We start from the raw sequence: 22,484 nt of genomic DNA on the forward strand, positions 1-22,484 counted from the left end.
TTACTCCCCCAAAAGGAAGCAGAGTAAGACTATTTCCACAGGGTCTCTAATTTCTTAGCACACCCCCCCACCCCTCCCCCCCCCCCACCAGTGCCAGGCAACCCTGCTCTGCTTACTAATATTTCAGAATCTGGTTTGACTAAAGAAAACTGTCAGCCCAACTTTGCTCTTTGTTCAGGTATGAAAAGGGAGGTTTGAGAGCTTGGGGGCGGGGTGGGAGATGTCTAACATGAACTTACATATGCTATCTTTACACGGATGATAATTCAACTGTGCTTGCACATTTTAATAGAAAAGACTTCTCAAATGGAAATGCACAGTAGAGAGTTTGAGGAGGCTAACTCCCTGGGTTCGACTCCTTCCCTCTGCATCAACCTTTTAAGCTACTTCCTTCTCAGTCAGCCTTCTTTATTCTTTGACCCCTGCCCCCACAACCCCTTCAAGACACCTCTAGTATAGAGCAGAGCTGTAAAGATCCAGAGCAGACAGTCTACCGAGGCTTTCTAAGAGCTCGCAGCATGTACAGGCCTGGGTTCTGACATGCCACTGCACAGGCAGAGACAGGCCCTGAGGGGGTCTCCTGGCCAGTCAGTAACAGTGGCATTCCAAATTTGAAAAACCCTCCTGGGCAGCTATGTGACACTAAGTATTTATTTGGGAAAAAATGTCTATACCACTCTGTAAAACAAGCTCAGGTGAACTTAAACATATAATGCTACCTCTAAACGTTAGCCTATGGTCTATGGCATAGAATATTCCAAACACAAGGAAGGGAAGACAAATAGGGGGGAAAATGTGTTTAATCTAGTTGGTGGGTATAAAGGTATCTGTTATACACTCAAATCCTTTTCTAAGTGTTTGAAATTTTTGATCATAAAGTTTTAAAGGCCATAGATATTCTGGGGTGGGGGTAGGAGGGAGGTAGGAGACATACCCATCCCACATACCTAAAGGACAAATAATTTTGCTGAACCCAGCGGCATTAAAAAGGAAGGTAGCCTTACAAACATGACAGCAAAAACAGCACCTTTCATTTTCGAAGGTCAAGGATTATCAAAAGCCTTCTATCTTAGACTGGACACCAAGTTACAATTGATTAAAAACAGTCACCAAAGACTAAATCTCTAAAGATCTGTTCCTGTGGATCACTCTGATGAGGCTGGCCAGAGGCAAGGGTCTTTCAGTGGGTAAGAACAGACCAGGCACAGGCTACACAGCCTGGGACCTAGGTCATAGCAGGCCGGGACTATAAATTAGAACAGAAACTTAATCCCATGGGCTTCTGTGCCTCCGATCAGTTTCGTCCCAACCTGACACTGCTCGACTAAAATGGCAACCGAGCAGCCACTGGGCTCGACAGGCAGCTCCAAAAATGGAGACCGTGGCATTGAAACTGAGAGACATAAAAGTTGGACTGGGAGGGTAGCAACCAGTGTTTACAAACACGACCAGAGTCTTAAATGGATCGGGCATCTAAAAAAAAAAAAAAAAATCCCTGAAAATAAATTAACAAAGCCTGGGGACTTCCAAGCATATATTCTAACCATCTACCCCCACCCCACCAACCACATTCTCCCTACAAAATTCACTCATTCCAAAATGGTACCATTCCCACATTAGCTGAAATACAATCTTAGATCACCAACAAGGGAAGTCCTAAAATAAGTCTCACAAGAGAAGTCAGACCAGAAGGCTCTACTTGATCCAATCAAGAACCTAGGAGAAGCTGCACACCATGCTTATTGAGAGAAGCACGCCTCATCCTTCACCTCAAGGACACTCTGAAATTAACCTCTGGTTTGACCAGATAAGGGAATAACAGGGGGACTCAATGTCCCATTTCTTTTTCTACTTTCCTATCTTGGTCCTGATTTCAGGCCATTCCTCCCGAAGGTACCCAATTAATAATGATAACAAAGTAGATGTCAAAACCTTTTACTCCTGAACTACATATTTTCAACCAAATTCCAAGATATTTGAAGGACAACTCCCCACAAAAAAACAAAAAAACAAAAAACACCCAAAACTACGAGCGACCCAACCTCTACCACCAGAGCGTCTTCCAAGCTGGCCGCCACGGTGTCGCACCAATCCGAAATGACCGAAATGACGGGCCCTCAGCGCAGCTGCCCAGGGCGCCTGGTGGTGAGGTCAGTAGCGTATCCGGCCCCGCCCCACTGTGGCAGTCTTTACTCTGACACCAATGAGCCAGCCCAGGCTGCAGGGATCCTCAAATGTATCCATGGGAAAGTAGAGGAACCCCTTCTTCCTCCACAGTCCCCAGGAGAGACACTTCTTGGCAAGCAAGCGATGGGCCATCCCTCCACCCACGAAGCTCACAGCAGGAGAGAGGAGAGGATCCGCTACACTAGACAGCCCTGTGTGTTCACGTTCAGAGTCATCATAAAGTGAGCTGTTGGCTACTTCTTCTTAGATTACCTAGACAAAAAGGGCTGATTTTCACCAAACCAATCCCAACTACAGGAGAAGAAAAAAAAAAAGCCAGCAAGTCTATCTGTTACAGGTAAGGAATTTGTAGATTGGGTTTTCTCATCTGAGGGGGGAAAAAATACAAGTTCGATCATGCCAAGAGAAGAGCCGCAGAGTAAAGTCAACCAAACTAGAATTCAGAAGTGAAGACCAGAGACACACAGCAGAACTCTGACATATTTGTGACTCTAGGAAACTTACTGCCACCATCACGACAGTGCCCACAGTTTCTAGAACTGTGTAGAACTGTGAACCCACATATCCCAAGGAAAGCTGCATCTTTGTGACAGTTGTCCACGAAGACAGCAAAGGATTAGAGTGGGAAGGGCGTTGCACAGCAAAGTGTGACTAAACTGTGTTTCCAAGAGTGGTACAGACTACATCACTTGGGAGCCAAGGAGGATGGGTAAAGCTGTTCCACAGAGACAAATCCTAGCTTGCTTAGCTACGCAGCCAGTCTCAAATACAAAAAGTGTTCAAAGAAAGCTGGCAAAACTGATGACCACAACATCACCTTAGAACAGTGGCTAAGGTGACTCCACCAACCCGACCCTGCAAAACACACACACACACACACACACACACACACACACACACACACTGCTCAAAACACAAAACAAAGATATTTATCACTCTCTCTCATGACCAGGGAGGTATCAGAGGAGTGATGCTCAGAGCCCAAAAGGACAGTGTTGGAGGACAAAGAAGAGCAAGTAGACTGTACACAAGGTCAGGGCAACCCTGTATGGAAGAATCTCAGAGAAGTGGGGACAGCCCATTCCTTTGGGGAGGGGCGTTCCAATCATCATAGCTATTTTATACCAGGAGGAAGTGATGCATGGCTCCTCCTTGGGAAGAACGAGAAGCCAAGTGTTGTCAGGTGACACCAGAAAGACCAGATTGTAGGGCAGTTCCTATGTCCATCCCCTTGGGGCTTCTGCAGAGAATTCATACTTTCAATAAGGCTTTAAAAGAAAGAGCTGTACCTTTGTTGAAGATGACTATACAAGCAGTGTGCGAGTCAAGACAGACAGGTGAGAGACAGAGTTTCTCACACACAAAGAACTGGCACCTGCAGACAGATCTATCTGTTATATGTCTCCTCTGGTCGATCAACGTTAGTTAGGTAGGTCTTGAGAGACCAAAACTTTCCCACCACTCACAGACTGAAACACAGCTACCAGAGAAGGCGTGCGTGACTTGCCAATACCATCTTGGTTGTACCAACCACCTTCCGAAAAACCATCTCAAGTGAAATGTTTTAGGCAACACAAATTAGAAGCCAGATCAAGGCTGGGACTCGGATCTGGATAGCAACTCATGGCTGCTTGGCTTTTCTTACTATACTAAAAGAAGAAGAAAAGGTTAGAAGGCAAGAAGGAAGGCTGTTTTGGTTCATGGTGTCTGGGGTCGGGGGTGTGAGTGAAGGCTGCCCCTTCTAGGAGAAGGTGGGAGGGCGGGGGGCGAGGGGAGCTAGCTGACCAGAATGGTGTTAGAGGAAGGAGCAAGGGCAGGGATCTTTACCTTTCAACACCAGGGGGTCTTTGCCTTCTCTCTTCAGGGACTCGAGGACTGTATGAAGAGGCTGTGATGGCGGTACTCGGCTGGGCTCATTGGTATTCTCATCATAAACTATAATTTCTTTGGAAAAGATCCTCTTAAAAGAGTCTTTGCCTTCCCTACAGGAAATCAAGTCTAAGACAGTGATCTTGCCTTGCTGCAGCCTCCGCCGGCTGATCTTATCGGCACAGTTAATGTGGACGGCGCCTTGGATGTGACTCTTGTTGTACTCTATGAAAGGCCTGCAGTCAATGATGACAGGACCCTGGCTGGGCAGGTGACTTTTGCTGCATTTGGTCATCTTCTTCGCCAAGTCATTGGGGTAGATGATTTTGATGCTAGCTAGCTGCTTGGGAGTCCCTGCCACGGGGCTGCCCACCCCACCGGATGGGCCTAAGGAGCCTGTGTTGTCATTGTTGTTGACCATCTGGTTAGCAGGGCAGGTGGTCGAGGTTCCTATGGCGGTGGTGGCAGCGCCTGCGGCAATGGCTTGAGTCTGGGCCTGGTGATCCTTGTCGTAGGTTGCCACAGTGCAGCAGCTAGTACTGCTGCATCCACAATTCAGGGAGCGGGCAGAGCCGCTGGATGAGGGCATATACGTCAGATTCGCTGCCTTGAGGGTCACAACAGCGGCGGTGGCAATGACAGGAGGGTGGCTACTGCTGCCTGGGGTGGCAGAGCCAAGGTGGCTAGAGTCTAAACAAAGGTTGAGATCCTGAGGTCGGACAGGCCTAGACAGTGCCACTACTACCCTGTCGTCTAAAGGAGATGGAGGCATGAGGAGGCTGAAGACTGGCAATTCAAGAAGAACTCAAGAGTCTGCAAAGAAGGGGAAGAAGGAAAGAAAGAATAAAGTCACGTGACACAAAAGGCAGCTGCATCCAGTCCCTGGGAAAGACCTCAGCATACCTCTGAGCAAAGTCAAAGTTCTCCTAGGCGCCCTTGGCTGTGATACCATCAAAGGCTGAAACCGGCTTTGATGTATACAGAGAGGTTGCATCCCTGAGGGACCTTGCTCATTCTGATGCTAAGTCGAAGGTTGGAATTGGATGCGATGTTAGAAATGGTAATGGGCCCCGTTTCCCGGGGCTGCATCCAAAGTTCAGTCTTAGTGAAGGCAAAGGCACGGAGAGCTGAAAACTATGAAGACACATGGAGAGGCTCTTACATTTACGCTGAGCCTCCTCTGCTGGAAGTCTATTTCACCTGGGATGGATGCATTTGTCCACCCTGGCATGCGTTCTATTTCATGTCTTTACCCAGAGCCAAGGCAAAGAGATAGGCAAGAGCATTTGCCGGGAGCTCACAGGGATGCACAGATACGCATGGCAGCTAAATTTACATGAGGGGCAGATGTCAGCCTTCTTCGAGAATCAGAAGGAATGTGTCCTTCTAAGTCAGCCTCCAAGGCTTAAAGCCACTCTTGCTTCCCGTTCTGTGGGGTCCTTTGACTGTCCTCAGCACAGCCCTGATTTCAAAGCTCTTCCAAATCAAGCCTGTATATGCCCCCCCCTTTTCACTATGAGTCCTAAAATCAAATCTACAAGGAGTCAGGTCTGGGAACCCCACCCCAGGCTGACCCATGGCCCTTTCTGTGGCCCCATGCACCCTTACCTCTCTCTGGGCTGTGCCCCTGAGAAAAAAAGAGGGGCTTGGATTTTATCGGGGCAGTACCGACTTGGCATCTCTGGTGGGAACTCTGCGAAGGATTTTCCATCCCTAAACTGATAATCCCTCTGAAAACAGTATGGATTCCCTGAGGGTAACTTCACTGACCCCTTTACCTCAGACAGGCTAATTGGGAAGCTAGGAAGTCGTGCCCACAGGGGTTCCCTCTACCTCCTCCAAGGGTGCCTGCAACGGGTCACTTACCTCCTCCCCCTAGGCACAAGGCCACTCCACAACACAGTCATTCTGACTCCTCTACAGATGTGTACACAGGAAAGAAATCGAGCGAGCCCCAAGCAAGAGTCACTCACCCAGAAGAACTTTAAGAGCTGGCTGGGGAAATTGGTGTACTCATGACCCACCGTCACTGTTCTCTGACACTGAGCCAAAGTGTCACCGGCAAAATCCACGCACGCACACACAGGAGCACGTACCCACCGTGGCGTTATATCCCCACTGGCTCGGGTTTCTCTCACCCACCTTAGGATGGGAGCAAAGCATCCAACCTCCTGCCTTCCTCCCTCTCTTCTCTCCCTCCCTCCCTCCCTCCCTCCCTTGCGTAGTATTTTTTTTTTTCAGAGCGAGTACTATTCCAGAAGCTGTGACTGTGTCCCAGCTGGACCACGAATGCAGTCCTAGTCGTTCTTATTGTGTTACCTGGTAGGGGACGTTGGGAATCAGTAACCCATTCCCTGGGAGCAGGTCTCAAAAACGTGTTCCTAGAGACACAGGCTGAGACCAGCACCTCCACACTGAGTGTGCGGCTCTCGCGCACAGGCACAGAGTGCTCCGAGATCTGCATCCTTGCAGCAGATACCTCCAAAGCCATCCAGTCTGGCCGGCCGGGGAAACCTCCCACAAAAACAGCGCTATCCTCCCTACCTGATTCCTCATTAATCTTCTTTCCACCACTAAACAGGGATTGGAGAAAAAAAAAAAAGAAGAAGGAAAAAAAAAAGCCCAAGTGGTTGGAGAATGCTCTTTCCCCACTCCCGGGGCACGTAGCATCCCTTCTTCCACACCACCACTGAGCATCAGCAAAGCCTTGGGCTTTAAAAACTGCCACAAAGCATCTTAAGCAAACCAAAACTCATTTTCCCTCTTCATCCCAGGGCAAGGAGCTCCAAGAGCCTAAACCTTAGGACCTTCCTTACCTGATGTGGATCTCTGTCTCGTTCTCTGTTCTCTGTTCTCTCTCTCTCTCTCTCTCTCTCTCTCTCTCTCTCTCTCTCTCTCTCTCTCTCTCTCTCACACACACACACACACACACACACACACACACACACACACACACACACACACACACACACAAACACACGCGGGACCCTCCACCCTCCAGCTCTGACTGCCCGCCCGCGGTGATTACCACTTACTTCATCAATAAGCGTAGCCCTCCACCATCTGGCGCCGGCTCCAGCTATGCGCTCGCGCAGTGCGCCCCCATTCACTCAGCTTCATTGATCCCCAGCAGCAACACAGAGTTACTTTCTCTTTTGCCACAGCGTAAATGTAAGCTTCGGAGGGGGCGGAGCTGCCGCCGAGCGACGGCGCACTGCGCCAATGAGGACCCAGAGACCGCCGCCCGCTACCTCACAGTGGCCTCTGGCTAATAGAAGGCCGAGAAGGGCGGAGAAAGAGGCGTGGCCCCGCCGCGGGAAGAAGGCCCGCTCAGACGCGCTTGTGGGTTTGGTGTGTTAGAACGCGGGCGGTGATGTCATTGGCAACCAATCAAAAACTTAAAAGTGCCAGCCCGGGCCCGCGCGGAGCAGCAGCTCTCTATTTACATGTAAACCCAGGCGGCAGGACGCGGTTAACCCTTCCCGGGACTGAAGTGTCAATGGCTTGCGCTGGCAGCTCCGGCTGAAACTGGTTCTTCGGACTCTCCCACGCCCCCTGGTGCGGGCACAGGCCTCACGGCGTTTCCATTCCACCTCTGGACTCCAGGGGGAGGCTCAGAAGGGTCTGTTCAACTTTCTCGAGGCCGGAGGTGATTCGAAGCCGGGTCCCTCCATGGCTATAGCTGCGCCGCGCCGGACGTGAGCGGGCGCAGGGCCGGCCTCCCGGCAGCCCGGCTCGGCCCAGCCCGCAGATGTCGCTGCCCCTCCGGCTGCCCTACTGCTCTCCCGCGCGGCGGCTGCGAGCGGTGATCCTGTTCCCTTACTTCCGTGTCCCGGTTACTCCCCCGCCGTCCCCAGCCTGTTCGCAGGAGCTCGACCCCGAACCCGAAAGCGGCATCTGGGAGAGCTACGCGGAGGAGGAAGGCTGGCTCTACGCGGGCTGCCACTGGGGGCGCGTGCTGAGCGGCGGCGTGGACCCCGTCCCGAAGGGCTGGGCGTGGTCGGGCCCTCAGAGCGTCCCGCTAGCCCCACAACCCCGGTACCAGCCACAGCCACAGCCACAGCCACAGCCACAGCCACAGCCACAGCCACAGCCCACCGCAGCTCGGGCGCCTTCCCCCGCCACCTCCCCGGTCGCGATGTCTTGGCGCTCGCAGTCCATTCGCCCCGCGGTGCTGGGGCGCCGGCCCTCAATGGCGCAGGGCCCTAGGCGAGCCAAGGGGCGCCAGCCTGGAACAGCAAGCGCGGGCGGGAAGGAGCCCCAGCTCTGGGTGAACAGCCAGAATGAGCGGCGGTTGAGGAGCATGGAAGAGCCGATACTAGGTCTCCCGGTTCCCCGAACTTTGCCCATCAGGAGGGTCTCCGGTCGGGGCATGTGTCCCGGGAAGAGAAGCGGGAAGCTGAACAAGCCTGCCACCGCCTCTCCAGAAAAATATCAGAGAAGCTGCAGAAGAGTGACCCTGGAATTCAAAGGAGTGGAAAAGCCCAGATGAACTATGACGAAGAAGCAGCAAAGAATACTAAAGCAATAAAGATTTTTTATATCTCCCTACCCCGTCCTAGCTAAGAAAAGAAGACCAAAATGTGAAGTAATTGAAGTGGAATAAAACATCATCAACTCTATGGACGGTTCAGCTGTCCTTACTGAAGGGAGGTCTTTGAAGGCTTTAGACCCCAGACATTCTTTCACCACTGATGGGTGGATCTAGGATCAGAAGGTCTTCACCTTAGCTGGTTAGGTCTGTCAATTGAGCGTTACTTCCATGCAAGTGCACTCAGGTGTTACAAAAAAGATTTTCTGTAGTTCCTTTCTATCTACACACCCAAATACACAGCACTCACACCTGAATGTCAGTACACGAGTGTCTGGGACACACCATTTGCTCTTTAGATCTTTGAGGATTAACAAGTCTAGGCTGTTGGAGTTAGGCAGTATGTACTTTCCATGCAGGCCAGCAAAGAACTTCCCAGACGAATTTTGTAGGCTTAGAGCTGAAAGGGCACAGCCTATCCCTGAGTATTTACTAGAATGGGAAGTCCCCATTCATGGTTTGAGTTCGAGGTATTGGGTCTGACTCTTGTCTGTCCAGCCACATTACTTGTGTTCATCTATGTATCTGTAAAATGTAAATTTCCCCCGTCCAGAGAAAAAGGATGGAAAGGTGCTAGTGGGAGTGATTGGGGGATGGTGGGAGGAAGTTCTCTGTAAATTAAAGGATTGGGACTGTTGTGTTTCCTTTAGAAGGGAGGAGCCTCGGTCTAAAGGGACTTCTAAATTGTGGTTCACAAAGCCCTAAGTTGGGGAAGGGGGGGCAATGTGAGAAAGAAATGTAATTTATTTAATGAGATGATTATCATCGTTTCAAACTAATACGTTATTGCAATTCAGTTAACTAAAAATCTAAGTTGTCCAGGCTGAAAAATTGGGAAAACTGACAAAAATACTCATCAGACTTGAAGCAGGGACTGATTTCCATATCACTAACCTATGCAAAGATTTGAGGGATTCTTTTAGGCAGCACGGTTTGCATAGCTATACTCAAGGAAGAAGTCAGATTTCACATAGTTTTTTGCACTCATAATCCTATGGTGCTTTTGGACAGAAGAGAGGTGATTTCATTCCTGATTTGGAATCATAGTGTGAAGACACTGTCTAAAACTTACAGCCTTTAAGTTTAAATGTATGGAACCAGTCAGCCAAGGTCCACGAACACAATCCTTATGAAATACCCAGCAAAGCTTTGCTGCTCGGTTTTACTCCCAGTGAAAGAGTGAAGCATTTTCATCGTCCTTGGGATTTGTAACATGGCTGTGCTGGTTTGTAGGTCCGTCCTACACACTGTAAGGAGCACATATATGGTTTTTACCAGAGCCCTGCGCTGCATATCAAAGCGAAAGAAGGAGGCTGACAGCGGCCAAGGTCCCAGACAGAAAACAGACACTCTTAGATGGACATGTTCAAAAGGTTGTCAGGTGCTTGATGGCAGAACGGTAAGGTCTTCAAAATAACGCTGAAGGTCATGGTAGGTTCCTAGAAATTCTGGAAATAAGTTAGGGAGAGAAAATTTAGCCATATTAAATACCGAGATGAAGGTGATAATCAGCAAAATGCAGGGAAGGCACTGAGGAATAGAACACAGAGAAGTAGGAGGTGAGGGGTCAGGGAGTCAGTCTGGGAAAGACTGCAACACTGTACAGCCTAGGGCAGGGCTAGCAGGAGCCCCTGGAGGAAGTGGCTGTGAAGGCCTACCCACACGCTGAACTTCAATCCTCAGTGTGATGGTGTTATGGGGTCACACCTTTCTAAGGTAGTAATGCCATGAGCACAGCTTTTGTGGATGGTGTTGGGAACTGCAGAGACAGAGTTAGTTGCTGGGGCCATGTGCTTAGTCACCTGGAGCACAAGCTGTAGCCCTGGAGGCATGCACAATTTTCTTCACCACTTCATCCTGAGTAGCAAACACTTGTAAGTCAGAAAAGGACTCTGTGCTTCATCATGGTGGCCACTTGCTTGTAACTTTGAACACTTGAAATGTGGTCGGTTGGAACCGAGACACAGAGTTTAAAAAACAACACATTGGATTTTGAAAACTTGTGAAACATATCAAGGATGCTATATTATGCGGGGATTGCTTATGTTTTGGAGGTGCAAGGTTAAGTAGCATGTCATTAAGATTAGTTTCACTCTTTTAGCTCAAATATGACCAGTAGAACAGTAAAACTTCATTGTTAGAGGTTGGTCTGATGTATTTTGATGCTAATTACTCCTTGCTCTCTCTGTGCCCCAAGATTGCTATGTAATCTCGCTAAGAGCTTATTCCTGTTTGACCCATAAAATGCCATCACACCTGGGCAGGCCAAATGAGATAGGCGTGGCTAAGTTTCCTGGACCAGAAGAGGAGAGAGAAGAGCAAGAAGGAAGGCCGAGCCATGGGTGAAGAGAAGGGAGAAGCACATGGTCGGTGTGGATGGAGATTCGGCCCAGATGAAGAGGATTAGCAAGTATTTGGGATTATAGATGGGAGGTAGCTGAACAGAAATTAGAAGCAGATGGCATGGGGTTGGGGAGGGGTATGGGATACCTACCCCAATGTGGGTGATAGTTTAGGGGATTAATATCTGCCCTGCCTCAGGTTAACTAAGGCTATTTTAAAATATAACAGGTGTCTGTGTCTTGATTGATTGCTAGCAGGTTAGAAAATACCACCATAATTATAATATTTTAGGGCTAACAATAAACCTTGTTAGGCCATACTTTTAATTTAACCACAGCAATTCTCTCTGTCTGTTTTTTGCTGGACGACACCATTCTGGAACCTGCCATAGCTGCTTTAATCTGAAGCCACTTGGATGCCAAAGGTAACCTCTCCACCAGGATTTCAGAGCCTCTCGAGGCTATCTCAGGATAATCTAGAGGAGGTGGGACATTGTGAGTGGGAGTGGAGAACTGCTGTGGATCTCTGTGGCCACACCCTCACCTCCACACCTGACACAGGTGTATAGATCTACAGATGGACTGGGGGGTGGGGGTGGGGTGAGGGTTAATTCAAGAGACCACAAAGCAGTTTTTCATTTTTTTTTAATCTTATGACTACTTTTATTTTTTTAATTAATTATTTTTTTATTTAAGTAATTTGCTCAGATTATGTCTCAATTGTTATCCCCTCATTTGCATCTTCCCATTCTCCCTTCTCTCTCTCTTTCATCCTATTCCCCTCCCCTAGGTCTGTGACAGAAGGGGACCTAGTCCCCCACTATAAGATCATAGCCTATCAGGTCTCTTCCTGGTGGTCTGCTTACTCTTCCTCTGAATGTCACCAGGTCTCCCCACCAAGGGGAGGTGGTCAAATAGGGGGCATTAGCCTGACAGCTCTGTGTTATTTTTGAGTCTTTGAAACCGGTTTACCTGTATGGCAATTAGAGGACCAAAAAATAGAGATGGCATAGCCAAAGCCGGGTTTGGTATTGGGACTTGACCCCAGGCATATTTTCAAAACTGAAGCATTGCTTCCACTGGGTGCACAGAGGAGACTGGCTGGACAGAGGTGTCCCAGTCTCCCTGTGTTCATTTAGGAAGCAAGACCCCTTTCTCTGAAGCTGTCTTTGCTCCTGCTCCATGGACTGCCCCTGCCTTATGCTGTCACAAATATCTGCTGCTCTTTATCTGAAGACCATTCTGGTAGGCCCAAGGGTCCTGATTATACCTGTGTGCTAGCCATGGCTGTAACTGAAGGCTTCTAATTATGATTGTGTGTTGCCACACCAAAGACTGTCCACATTTCCCCTGTTAGCAAGCTGAGAAATCACATTTCATCCTTGAAATCAGCCAGGGCCAGTCTCAGAACCAAAAGCCATCTTGCCGAGGAGTGGGCTAGGGCACTGGAAGGGAAGTTCACGCTGAGTGCATTACTAACCACACTTCAGTTCTAACGCAGATTGAGCATTCTCAATCTGACAGTGGAAAACGCTCGCACCAATATGATGTCACAAATGGAAATTTCAAAATGCAGGTGTGTTGCACATGTTTGTAGAATCACCTTCAGAGCACGTGTGTAAGGTTCCCATGAGGGAACTGAAGCACTGGCTCAGTGCAGAATGCCCGCTACTCTCGCAGAGGGCCTGAGTTCAGTCCCCACCACCTTGGTCTTGGCAGCTCATAACCAAAATGTAACCCCAGTTCCAGATGCTTAGATGCCCTCTTCTGGCCTCCCAGGACACCCTCTGTCATGTGCACCTACTCCCACAAAGACACACAGGAATTTTTTTTTTTTTAATCTTTAAGAATTATAAATGAAGGCTGAGAAAAGGGCCCCATGGGGAAAAGGCTTCTATGCAAACATAAAGACTCGGGTTTAGATAGTCCCCAGGACCATCGCCTTTTCTGGGCCCCATGGACTTCAGGCATATGCATGTGAAAAAAATATATATCCATATCCATAAAAGTTTTTTCAAAAGATACCCGAATGTTCACTTCTGACCTCCACGCATGCCCTCGGGGATAAGCACACCTACCTATGAGCATGCATGCACACACAGTAAAGAAATTTGGCTGCATTCGTTACTTCTCAGTTGCTGTGATCAAACACCATGATGACCAAAGCAACTTCTACAAGAGTTTATTTGGACTTACTGTTCCAAAGGGACAAAAGTCCACCATGATGGGCAGAGGCATGACAGCAAGCAGCAGGCTTGGCAGGAACAGGAAGTTGAGCCCTCACATGTTTAACCAAAGTACACAAAAAAAGCAAACAGGAAGTGGGGCAAAGCTTTAAAATCTCTAAATGCTTACCCTAGTAACACACTTCCTCCAGCTAAGGCTGCATCTCCCCATGACCTCTCCAAACAGAGCCTCCTAGTAAGATCTGAACATTGAAATGAGACATGTTTCATTCAAACCACCTCAGGCTCGATCTTCAAAATATCTCATTATTTGTACATAAGCATTCCACAATACCTCCCAACCCCCACTCCCAAAGAAAAGAAAGCCAGCAGCCTCTGCTCTCAAGCATTTTGAATTCAGGATATCCAGCCTGCTCTAAGTTTGCTAATTTAATCTTAGCAACCCTTGCTCGCATGCAGACATAGTGGTTTCCTTAGATGTCGCAGTGTGCCCTGATATGCTTTGCCGTCTCCGCAAGCGAGCATCACTGACCCGATTCTAAAGATCTAGAGTTTAGAGAACAGCTATGAAGGGACCACATGTATGGGGCGAGTTGCTCTGTCCTGAGCAGCATGGTGATTATTTACGAACAATGGACTCATTTAAACCTCCACATCCGCATCAGTGCTGACGTAGCTTTCGTTTGAAGATGAGGATGTGGGATCAGCAAAGGTCATGTGATCTACCCAAGCTCATCTAGCCAGAAAACGGCAGAATCAGCCTTTGAGCCCAGAGATACAGAGCATCCTATGCCATTTAGCCCATCCTCTTTGTGACTTTGTGGATGCCTTTCTCATTCCTCAGCCTCCAGACTGCCAGGGTATCTTGAGTTGACTCTGTAAAAACGACCTATTTTTTTTCTTTTGTATTCTATGGATCTTCTTGGAGTCCCAAAAGCTTTGAGGAGGTGACTAGCTTGTGAGGGGTCTGACATCCTTTTCAGCTTAACCCTCTTATTCCTTTGTGGTGTAATGGGTTGTGCAAAGGTAGTGATGGGGTGCTGTCTCATTGTAGGGTGTAGGCTACTGAGAGTGGGCTATTAAAGGGTATATTTTGTTCCCACTCCTTTTGTCTTCTTTTCTTTGCTTCCTGGCCACCACGAGGCAAGCAGCTTCACTCTCCACCATGACGTAACTTACCGAAGGTCCAGCAGTGTATATATAGTCAAGCCAACTGATCTGAAACCATGGGCCAAACAACCTTTTTCTCCTTTAACCTGATTCTCTCAGGCATTTTGTCACAGGGACAGAGAGCTGACTAGCCTGGCACTTGTCTTTGTGTTAATTTTCCTAACATCAGATTTAGAAAGCGTGTGCTTGACAACAGAGAAGGCAAGGAGTATGCAAGTAGTAGAAATGTTGTCAAATCCAGAACTGTTTGGGTTCCTAAACCAAACCAACTAGAATGGGGTCTGGTGACAGAAAGGTTTGTTGAGTCCTTGGCAGCTAAGCGTCCTTGTTTCTGAAACTCAGTGTGATGGTTTTCCCACAGACCCTGGCCATCTGCTCCAGGAGAGGTAGGTGGGTGGTTTTTTTAGGGAGAGTGTCCTAGTTCAGATAGCAGCCACCACTTATATACCCAGGACCTGAGGGCTTCTAAGACAAAAGAGGCCAGAGTGGGCTTCTAGGTATGTTGATGATCTTAAGGCCGAGAGATGTTCAGGGACGTGCTTTGAGTTACTCTAGCCAGACCTACAAGTCCAATGACAAACCCTGCACCTGACTTGTAAAGGTGCAGACTTCTTGGCTTCCTGAGTTCAAGCGAGCAGCCTGCACCATCTTCTTCTAGATGTTTAAGCTCATGTGTTAACTTGACAGGCCTGCAGAGCCCAGATGTGTGAGCAGATGTGACTTGGCTTGTTTCTGTGAGGAAGGGTGGGGATGGGGTTAACGTTTGAATTGACAGACTTTGAGTAAAGAGACCATCCCTCTCCAGAGAGTGGCTGAGCCTTCTCTGACAAGCTGAATGCCCCCCTCCCCCTGCCGCAGTCGAAAGGCTCATCTCCCTCAGCAAGGGGAATTCAGCAGAAGATATTTGAGTTCAACCCAACATTGGCTTCCCTCGGTCTCCATCCTGCTGGCTGGCCTCCCTACCCTACAGAGTCTTTGGAACTTTGCCATCTTTCATATGGCATGAGCAAATCCATGGAAAATTTTCTCTCTTTCTCTGAGAGGAAGGAGAGGAGGGGGAGGGAGGAGGGAGAGAGAGAGGAAGAGAGAGAGAGAGAGAGAGAGAGAGAGAGAGAGAGAGAGAGAGAGAGATCTGTTTCTTCCCTTTGGTGGCACAATAAAACCTAAAAGGTAAGTACTCTGTTGTGTCCTTCGTCCCTGCCTTGCCCGACTAAAACATACTGGAGTTCATTACCATTTTTGACTTCCAGGAGTTTAAAACTACCTTGAGAGGATGATGAAGATGCTTTTACTGAATTGGGACTGATAGAGAAGACGACACTACTCTCTACCATGTATTAGGGGAAAGTAAAAAATCCAGGTGAGCTTTCTGGCTGTGGGATTCTGAGGCAATCTGGAGATGAGACATGGCAGGCGTAAGGACAGGTAAGTTTCTGAGCTCCTGGTTTCTGCCCGTTCTGCCTGAGGGAAGGAAGAGAAAAATATTTCCCTTTTCCCAAGTGTGTATCTAACCTTTACCCAAGCATGCTGAATTCTGAATGTTTCAGGAGTTCCCACAGTTAAGTACAGATTGCTTTCCCAATTTTATAGCATGCATTAAAGAATGTCACTTTAAACCCCAGTATTGGAGTCTTTGTGAAATCTCAGCATAGGGGCCCACAGGCTGGATTACTCTAGCTGGGACTAAGGTTCACAAAAGCAAACAGCAAAGCAGAACTCCCTATATTTTCAAAGCCTCTTCATGGCCCTGTTCTTCCTGGCTCTCTCTTGTGGATGTCCAGTGTATGTGGCTAGGAATACAAAATTTATCTGCATCCTTCCTGGATTCTGGTACATTGGAAGCTACCAGCCCATTATCTGGGACAGACTCTCCCACACCTAGATCAATGGGGACCCAGTGCAGGTCAGGCATGACACTGGAGAGTCTACATTTTCCATCCGATCTTATGATAATTTACTTTTTCCAGGATTGGGGCCCTGCCCATGATATGCAAGCACCTCACCATTGAGATGCTCCCCAAGTCCCTTGACGGTGAACTTGATGTTGCTGGTCCACAGACCATACTAGTTTTATAGGTTGGATAGGAAGGCAGTAGCCACATGTGGCTAACCACTCAAACTATATCCACTCTGAACTACGAGCTAATAAAGCATAAAATATCTCCATGAAAAAGCACCCCATCATATTTATTTGCTTGTTTATATACTGCCCTGCCTTACTGATCCTATCTGGTTAGGATGCTGTCTAGTTGACTACTTGATATAGTTGATATTTGTTAAGTGCCTTTTCCATGCCTATCCTTAGTATGTACAAAGCATGCAGTAAGGGTTTCTTTGATAAGACTGAAATTGATTATGCAGGAATACACCTTTAATAACAGTTCTGGAAAAGAACACCCTGGGCATGTCGTCCAGGCACTCGTGGAAGCAGAAGACAGTATGAAGAAATGTATGGAGAATTAGGAAGGAGGTCTTAGAGAAGGTGGGCAATGGCTCAGTCAGTACAGTGCTTCAAGCAAGCATAAGGACCTGGGTTCAAATCCCCAGCCACCAGCCTATCGTAACAATGTACTCCAGGTTCACTGAGAGCTTTTGCACAAAAACAAAGTACATAACAGGGTGTTCCGTGCTGCGCTCCCAGATTAGGCAGGCACAAACCACACCCAAATGTCTATTTTCACAGAGATGTCCTTAATTAAGCAGGAAAGTAAAGACAAGTGGTTGATTCCTGATTTACGCAGGAAACAGCAGCAGCAATTACCTCACAGGTGCGGTTTATAAGATGTAGAAGGGGGAGGTCTATGTTAGAATGGGCTAGGATATGGTAGTGTGTTTCTATTGGGCATGTTAATTACAGTAGCCTAAGGGAGGCTGGCTTTTGATCGCTGGGCTTCAGTACTTTGGAAGTTGGACCTTGGTGATCAGCCTGAGGAATGATTCTGGCATAAGAAAGCTTCTAAATAAGGGATTAGGCCTTGGTGGCTAGTTTTAGGGTTGTAATCTATGGTTTACAAGGGAGAGGAGAAGGGGAAGGGCAAGGCTGGCTGGTGCCATGTTTGCCATGCTCACCATGCTGGAGCCTGCTAGAGCCCTTTAATGTTTGTATATGAAAACATATAGAACCCAATATTGTGTATAATTAACATATGCTAATAACTTTTGAATAATAAAGAGAAGGAGTAATTTAAGGAGATACCTGTCATCAACCTTTGGGCTCCACACATGTGTGCGCATGTGCACACCCACAAACACGCATGCCCATATAGGAGGAAGGCAGCACAGATATACTTGGTTAATGGCTGCTAAGAAACATGGGGCCAAGGGGAGAGAATCTCCATAGAGCAGCAGTTGTAGAGTGGCAGGGAAGTAAGGACATGAGGAGTAGCAAAGGCTCTTATTCCAGAAACTCTAGTGAGAGAGAAGAGCTCGCGAGAGAGCTCCGCAGAGGCGGAAGAGTCCCTCCCGCAGGACCTCTGTTCTGTCTCCTTTCACAATGGAGGACTTGAGCACACTGAAGCATGGGATGAGGGGTGTGTTGATGGGAGATGTGTAAAATAGACAGGAGGAGGAGGAGTCCGTTATCAGCATCAGGTACTACATGGAAGCAAGAGAGGGGTGGGTGGGTCAACAGGCCTGTGGGGGTGCTAGCCATTGAAAGGGAAGGGCCCTGTCTGATGAGAAGAAAGGGTGGGTGGGTGGGTGGGGGAAATGTAGTCAGATGGTAAGGGGAGAAAATGGCAGTTGAGAAAATAAAGAAGCCAAGATCATCTGGGTAGCAAGAAGAGGATGCCATAGGCTGATGCTTCTCTTGACTTGTAGCCTGAACCCAGGCTTCCTCAAGGATGAGAATTTGTGTCTAGGCACGTGGTTCTCATGTTATGGTTCACACATGAAACATGCCCCAGACACTTGTGGGTTTGGATATTTGGCCTCTAGGTGTTTTTTGTTGTTGTTGTTGTTGTTTGGGGGCGGGGGAGGTTGGAGAAACTTCAGGAGGAGGGGTCTACCTAGAAGAAATGACTGGTCAATGTGGGGGTGGCTAGGAGGGAAAGGGGACCAGGCAGTGAGATTTATACTATGAGCATGCTTCTAGCCACCCCCCTGCTTCCTGATCCCCAGAAATGTCCGAATGCTGCAAATGCCCAGCATCCCAGAGAGCATCCCAAGGCGCACCACAGTACCGTGAGCTGTGGTAACAGAAGAAACAAATACAGTTACCAAGCAGGCCTTTAGTTCAGCTGAGGCGGTCTTCTCCCTCTTAGACTCATAGAGCATTTCTTCACACACACACACACACACACACACACACACACACACACACACACACACACACACACACACACACCATGCAGGGTCCTGTATCCTGCCACAGTGTGCAAAGCAGGCTCTTTTGGAGAAACACTTACTCATTTAGTCGCCTGCTGTCATATACCACAACGGCTGTCCATGGGATTCTGGCCTCAGACTTGCTTCTTAGATCTCATTCTGGTGGCTTTGCTGTCCCTTTCCACCAGGGCACCAAGGCAAAACTACAGAGGAAGAGAGTTCGTCCTTCCCTTCTTGACATCACCCAGCCAAGTCCATGGCCTGCTGTACTTAGCTCCTGGGACTGCCCATTGCCTTCCATCCTCCTTGTCACCAATTCAGTCTAGCCAACTCAGCATCTTCTTTAGCTCTTACTGTCTGCCACAAGCACGCCCAGCTTTACTGTTGTGCCCTCAGAGGACCCCATCTATCCAAATCTGAATATTCTATTCCCCTGAATGCTCCCTAAGTGGCTCTAAATGTTAAGTCTCATACCTGAGACAAGCAGCTGTCCCTACCTGTTACAGGGTATGGCTGGCATACCCCAACCCCCTACCCCAGAAGGCTGGGCTGCCCTTTAAGAGCTGTCCTTTCTATATAATCCAGCCATTTTTGGTTAAGTCTCTCCTTTGGTCTGGCTGCCCTTCTTGTACAGCAGTTTCTCTCCCCATCCCCTTGCATCCTCCACAAATGGCTCTTGGGTTCTGTCTACTGTAGACTCTTCCAGATGTGTCCACCTCTGGCTGTGCTCTCCCTTGTGTACAATAAGCCTTCTCCACTATACCTATGAGCAGTTATGTCCTTTCCTTTTTATTTCTTTTTTTAAATTCACTTAACAGACCATGAAAATGTCTGGAGCCATTCATAAACCCCGCCCACCAGCCAGGCAACCAGTGGCCTTTGCCCATTCTTTGATCTCTGAATTTTCAGGGGGATTACCAGTATTTTCAGTCACCTCAGTTCCTTGTTATTTTAACTGAAAACTGTAGGGCTGGAGGGATGGCTCAGCAGGTAAAAGCACTTGCTGTTCTTATAGAAGACCCAGGTTCAATCCCTAGCACCTGCATGGCAGTGTACAGCCACATCTGATTCCAATTCCAGGGGCTCTGCCCCCCTCTCCTGACCTCTTAGGGCAGAACGTATGTATACCTACATAATTGCAGATGCTCACAAAAGATAAAGACAAGTCAGTCTTTTTTTAAAAATCAGCATAGTTATAGCCTTAACACCCAGCACAATGGCTTGAAAATAGCAGACACCCATTACATGTTTGTTGGAGGAATCAATTATGTCAAGACAGAAAGGGTCAGTCTGTCTGTCTTTCCCTATGTTGATCAGGGCTCAAGAAGCAGTTCCAGTAAAATACTGCCTGCCTATCATCAAGGTTTTCTCTCAGCCTTAGGTGTGTGCTGTGTGTGTGTAGATGGAGGCACACTCCAGTAAAACAGGTGGAAGACCGTGAAGCCTGGAAGATGGTAGGCAGGCCGGTATTGAAATGGACTCACCATTCCTTAACCCTATCCTGTGTGCTCATCAGCGCTCCCCTGGGGCACATTGGAAACAGTGGTAACTGAGGGCATCATAATGAGGGTTTGTTCTGCCCAGGCTCCATGCTCTCTCAGCTGTTCTTTATGAAGCGTCCGTGGTTTCTCTCTCTTCCAGCTTTACTATCTCCTCCTCATGGAGGCCCTGGCAAAGCCAATGCCATTTTGACTTCTGCCCTTGACCTAGACCTAATTTGTCTACTATCTCATTGTTGTACCTAAGATGTACTCTGCAGAGTCTGCCCAGAGCAGATGCACAAACCTACCTGCTGTAGGGCAAAGAGAGGGGAACAGGTGTGGAAAGTGGCACAACTATTAGGAGCCAAAAAAAGAGACTATTGTTGGAAACTCCCATCTTGATTTGGCCCAGGGGCCACAGGTATATTTGGCTGGCCCCTGATTGACATAATTATTATTGTCAGAAATTAAATTTAGAAAGAACTTGAAAGGAGGACATGGGTGACTAAAGTTCTAATAATAACACTTTGAGGAAGTCTGGGTTAATGAATCTGTAACTCAGGTTAAAAAAAAAAAGTAAAAAGGCTGTGAGTGTTCTGGGACCAGCACCTGGAACTGAGCTTGGAAAAAATATAAGACATTTGACTGCATGGTCAAGTAGGGCACGGCTAGACCACGTGGCAGGAAGAAAGCTTAGGGAAAGGAGATACAGCTTATCTTACAGGAGAATTGCCTCTGAACATGTGTATGAAGTAAAGCTTCACAAAGTAGATAATGTGAGTGTGTGTGTGTGTGTGTGTGTGTGTGTGTGTGTGTGTGTGTGCACGCATCCAGAAAAAAAACCCCTCAAGTGTCAATTCTTGTCTCTCACTTTGACACAGTGTCACAATGACTATCTGTTGTTTACCACTGATCAATACATGCCAGGCTAACATGCCAGGGAACTTGCAGGCTTCCTCCTGTCTCCACTTCCACCACTCTGAGGAGTTAGGACAACAGATGCCTTGTCCAACCTTACATGAGTTCCTGGGATGCAAACTCGGGACCTCACATTTCTGCTTTCCCCAGTAAGGTATCTCCCTAGTTCACCAACCGATGCTTTAAATTCACTCTCTGACTATCTGTATATGAGAGACAGTCCACTGGTCCCTTTGGAAAAGCACTGTGGTCATGGACAGAGCTGCTGGGACCATTTTGGTTCTTCATAGTGTTTGCTTTGATTAGACCAGAATGCAGTCTGATTGGTGGATGTCCTGCTAGGTGTAAAATAGTGTATCACCTGTGGGTACAGCACTTCCTGCCTTGAGCTGGCTTTCGGTTTAGAGGATGAACAGCTCACAGATGACCCTGACTGGTGCTCTTTCTGTACAGTGCTTTTTACACATTATCTGCCTGGATCTTCAAAACCATGCTTGGGTGTATGCTCTCAGCCTCTTGCTGCAGATAAGAAAGCAGGAAGTTCAAGGGGGAAAAGTGATCTTTCATATGCCACAGAGCAAAAGCCTCTCCTAGTTTGTCAACATCTGATTTCACCCTCAGAACTATCCTTCCATTAACCATGCCTCCCCTCCCCCACCCCCATCCCATCCCCCCCACCCCCCACCCCCGGTAGAAAGGGAAGGTTAACTGCAGCTATCCCGTCCTCCTCGTTTCACATCTGACAACTACATGAAGCTCACCCGTACAGCTCTACCACTCCAATAAAAAAGTTTGAAAGGCTTCGTCCTGAGGAAAAAACACTCCCCCAAAGCTTAGGCGATATATGTCTACGTCATGGAGATGTCTTCCAGGGTGCACCTCAGGAGTGATGTGTCCAATTACACGGAGAAAAACAAAACAAAACAAAACGAGCAGGCAATGAGAGAGTGGGTCACAGAGGGAAGAGTGCACAAGTGAGCAAACAACAAGTGTAAGCATCCAGTTATCCAGGGTCACATGTGCATGTTGGAACAAGATACAGGAAGTCCTGCGGTTCAGCACAGAAGGAACAGGAAGTAGTGTCCCTCCTGGTGGAACAGGTGAGAAGCAGGTTGAAAGCTGAGACAGATGGAAACCTGAGTCTTCAAAAAACCTCATCATAAAGAGCACCATGATTTCAGGAGGATTTGCCTACATGTGGCTCCTAGTGAATTGCCTGCTGAGAGGCCACTATTTCACTATGTCATAGGAACTAGACACATGAGCCCTCAAGCGAATGGCCCTGGCGTCTGAATATCTGAACTCCAGGAGAGAGATGAGAAACCTGAATGATTCAGTGGCTTTGTCTCTACATCCGTCATGTACTTAGGCAACTTCCACTCTCTATCCCAACCTCTCCAAAGAGTCTTTCCAT

The 22,484-nt window shown here is 48.0% G+C and overlaps 2 protein-coding genes across 3 annotated transcripts in view; one reads left to right on the forward strand and one right to left on the reverse strand.

Moving 5' to 3' along the window:
• Nucleotides 1–7,216, reverse strand: part of DUSP10 (dual specificity phosphatase 10) — a 38,326-nt gene extending 31,110 nt beyond the window's left edge. The window contains exons 1-2 of one of the 2 annotated variants that reach the window (XM_084795108.1): nt 7,092–7,216; nt 4,015–4,869 (exon numbers count right to left, since the gene is read on the reverse strand). In XM_084795108.1, the coding sequence (XP_084651234.1) occupies nt 4,015–4,828 (814 nt within the window). In that variant the 5' untranslated portion in view covers nt 4,829–4,869; nt 7,092–7,216. Of the gene's footprint in view, nt 1–4,014; nt 4,870–6,872; nt 7,039–7,091 lie in introns of those variants that run through there. The other variant, XM_084795109.1, reaches the window with a different exon arrangement.
• Nucleotides 7,217–7,807: 591 nt separating this feature from the next.
• Nucleotides 7,808–11,326, forward strand: LOC311604913 (uncharacterized protein; the record flags this gene model as incomplete). The annotated part of the gene is made up of 1 exon (XM_084795127.1): nt 7,808–11,326. One exon carries the CDS (start codon nt 7,808–7,810, stop codon nt 8,546–8,548), a length of 741 nt encoding a protein of 246 aa, XP_084651253.1. The 3' UTR covers nt 8,549–11,326.
• Between the last annotated feature and the right edge of the window lie 11,158 nt (nt 11,327–22,484).

Source organism: Acomys minous (assembly GCF_964271855.1).
Source record: "Acomys minous genome assembly, chromosome: 1".
NCBI classification, from domain to species: Eukaryota; Metazoa; Chordata; class Mammalia; order Rodentia; family Muridae; genus Acomys; species Acomys minous.